This window comes from Dreissena polymorpha, chromosome 2 (assembly GCF_020536995.1).
Source record: "Dreissena polymorpha isolate Duluth1 chromosome 2, UMN_Dpol_1.0, whole genome shotgun sequence".
Taxonomy (NCBI): Eukaryota; Metazoa; Mollusca; class Bivalvia; order Myida; family Dreissenidae; genus Dreissena; species Dreissena polymorpha.
This window is the reverse complement of record NC_068356.1, coordinates 83,928,539-83,931,518: the sequence shown is the minus strand read 5'-3', so window position 1 is coordinate 83,931,518 and position 2,980 is coordinate 83,928,539. Positions and strand designations below refer to the sequence as shown.

Sequence of the window (2,980 nt, the reverse complement as noted above, 5' to 3'; positions counted from 1 at the left end):
TCATAAAAAATAATTTCGATAGTTTAAATATATTAGCAATATGGGGTTCAAACACAGTTATTTAATGGTCTAAGGGAAACAAGTGTGTGTTATTATGAACACTTCGGTCACTGATTGTTTAACAAATGGACGGACGGACGAAATATCGAAAACAACAAGAACCAGTGTGATTGTGAAAACGTTCGGTCTCGTATGGACGGACAGAATGATGGAATTTTTAAATAATTACATACATGCATACAAGCATACTTACAGACAGACTGACAACTTATTTAGCTTACTTTTAAGTTATGACATCTAAGAAATATGTGTTGTCATAAAGCATGTTTTTAATAACAAGAATTTATTGTATATAAATGCTAAAGGATTTGTTATTGACATTGCATTTCAATCACTTTAGTTTTCACAATTACAATAAATGTGAGTTTTTAGCTCAAAAACAAATAATGCACGAACGTGATATCCTAAATAACAATGCACGAAGCCACTGTTATACCGCGACTGACGAGAAGAATAAACGATAAGTTGCTTGATGTCAAAGCGAGATATCTCTATTAAAAATACATTCAGTGAATGGTCAAAGTGTAACAAATGTGTGTGATTATGCAAACGTTTTGTCACTGATGGATGAACAAATGGATGGACGGAAGAACGTACGGACGAACAATATCGATAAAAATTACCAGTGTGATTGTGCAAACTTTCGGTCACTTATGAACGGACGGACGGATGGATTGATAAACAATAATATACATTCAAACAAGCATACTTACATACAGACGGACAAGTCAATAATTAAGGTTACAATAAAGTAATGTCATTAACACATTTTGATTGTGATAAAACATGTTTTCATAATAAGATTGTATTCTATATAAATACCTATTGTTGTGTTACTACATTTCATTTTAAATAACTTGAGTTTTCATAATTTAAGTATATAACCTCGCTGTGGTTTGAACTCACGTAAAAAAATGAACGAACATGACATTTTAAATATAAGCGCAAACCAATTGCGCTACCGCGCCTAACGAGAAGAAAGGAAAAATTCAATTTATAAGTTAAGTATCTGTTTCAAAAACACTCCTGTAATGGTCTTAGGTTTACAATTTCGTTGAACTATGCAAACGTTCGGTCACTGATGGATCAACGAATAGATGGACGGACAAATAATCGAAAACAACCAGTACCAGTGTGATTGTGCAAACCTTTGGTCGCGTATGGACGGACGGACCGATTCATGAATAAATAATTGCATACATGCCCACAAGCATTTTTACAGACGGAATAATAAATAAATTAGTTAAGTTCCTTTAACACTTTACCACATTGATGAGTATGTTCACGCCTAAAACGGTATGAAGAGGGGCCGAATTTCGGCAACGCTCTTCACCGCGCACAAAATGGGGAAAAAAATCGAAAACACGGGCGTTGCCAAAGCGGTGCACCGCTGAAGCCACCGTTGGTTTAGCGTTGGTTTAACGGTAGCGAGCGGTAGCGAGCGTTGGTTTAGCGGTGACGCGAGCGTTGATAGAGCGGCGTTCTGCGCATGCGCGCGTCGGCTCGACGGAAGTTTAAAGTTGGTATAGCGGCAAACCGCTTCTGACTATGGAACTGAACGGATCGCTTTGATAGACGTTCTGATAATTTTTGATAGAAGTCGATAGTTGAAGTTCATCATGCCACGTAGACAAAAGAAGTGGAAGGCTGGAGATGGAGACGCAGCAGCCTCCAAGAAGATCATTACTGAGCAGGCAGCTGAACCAATGGAGTCAGGTAAATATAGGTAGCCCACTAGTTGTGTCAAGAAATATTCAAGAACTGTGAAAAAATGCTGTTATTTATTTTACTTCAACATTTTAAATTCATAATTCATTTGTTATATTTTGCAGAGACCAGTAATGCCACACCAGAATCCACTGCTAGCACAGCCACTGTTAACACAGCCACTGCTGCAACAGCCCAGGCAGGGACAGCTATTGATGAAGGTAATCGCCAATAGAAATATTAAATTTAGTGATGATAATAATAATAATAATAATAATAACCATAATCTTTCAATCACGTTGACATTGTTCATGTTATATCCATTTGTTATATTTTGCAGAGATCAGTAATGCCACATCAGAATCCACTGTTAGCACACCCACTGCTAACACAGCCACAGCCACTGCTACCACAACCCAGGTAGGGGCAGCTGCTGATGAAGGTAATCACCATTGAAAATGTATGAAATGTAGTGTTAATGATAATGATGATAATAATAATCTTTCAATTACATTGACCTTGCTTATTTATTATTCATTTGTTATTTTTTGCAGACTCTGATGACGAGCCCGAGAAGGCCCTGACAAAGTACCAGCCTAACAATGAGGAAATACCACCCGGTGATGACCAACCTGAGGAGGGCCGTGCTACTGCTGGTGCTGAAGGTAACGATAATGTGATAATATACAATGAAAAATCAATACAAATAAATCTAAATAATATATGTTTCATTTATACATTTATTATTTCTATTCAACTGTTATATTTTTCAGACTCTGAACGGAAAGATGAACAGCTTCAGCCGCAGAAAAAGTCTCGCCGCAAGGTCCTCCTTCTCGAAAATGACACTCAGGAGCAACTCATCGAGTGGGTCCGGGAGCACGAACTTTTGTGGAGGAAGGGGGCCACCGACTACAAGGATACAAAGAAGAGGACGGAACTTTGGACAAGGAAGGCAAGAAAGCTGAACATTGAGGAGGGAGCTGAAGTTCTCAGGACATGATGGAAGTCAGTCCGGGACCTCTACGCTAAGCTTATCTGCAAGAAGTCTGGCCAGGCTGCAGCGAACTTGACGGACAGAGAACTGTTCATCCAGAGGAACTGCGCCTTCCTGCACATGGAGGTCAATCCCAGGAAAGGCCAGCCACTTAGAAACATACCCCTTACACAGGACACTTTAGCAAACCAGCCTCCAAAAGCCCAGCCCTCGGCG

The 2,980-nt window shown here is 39.2% G+C and overlaps 1 protein-coding gene across 1 annotated transcript; it reads left to right on the top strand.

The window, feature by feature from the left end:
* Positions 1-1,679: 1,679 nt before the first annotated feature.
* Positions 1,680-2,770, top strand: LOC127869872 (uncharacterized). The gene is made up of 5 exons (XM_052412527.1): positions 1,680-1,776; positions 1,893-1,988; positions 2,108-2,209; positions 2,322-2,432; positions 2,541-2,770. The coding sequence occupies exons 1-5, from the start codon at positions 1,680-1,682 to the stop codon at positions 2,768-2,770; spliced, it is 636 nt and encodes a 211-aa protein (XP_052268487.1).
* The last annotated feature ends 210 nt before the right edge of the window (positions 2,771-2,980 follow it).

Coding starts and splice junctions, on each gene's coding strand:
- LOC127869872 (XM_052412527.1), top strand. CDS start 1,680: ATGCCACGTAGACAAAAGAAGTGGAAGGCTGGAGATGGAGACGCAGCA. Junction 1,777..1,892: donor AGCTGAACCAATGGAGTCAG/GTAAATATAGGT, acceptor TATATTTTGCAG/AGACCAGTAATGCCACACCA. Junction 2,210..2,321: donor AGGGGCAGCTGCTGATGAAG/GTAATCACCATT, acceptor TATTTTTTGCAG/ACTCTGATGACGAGCCCGAG.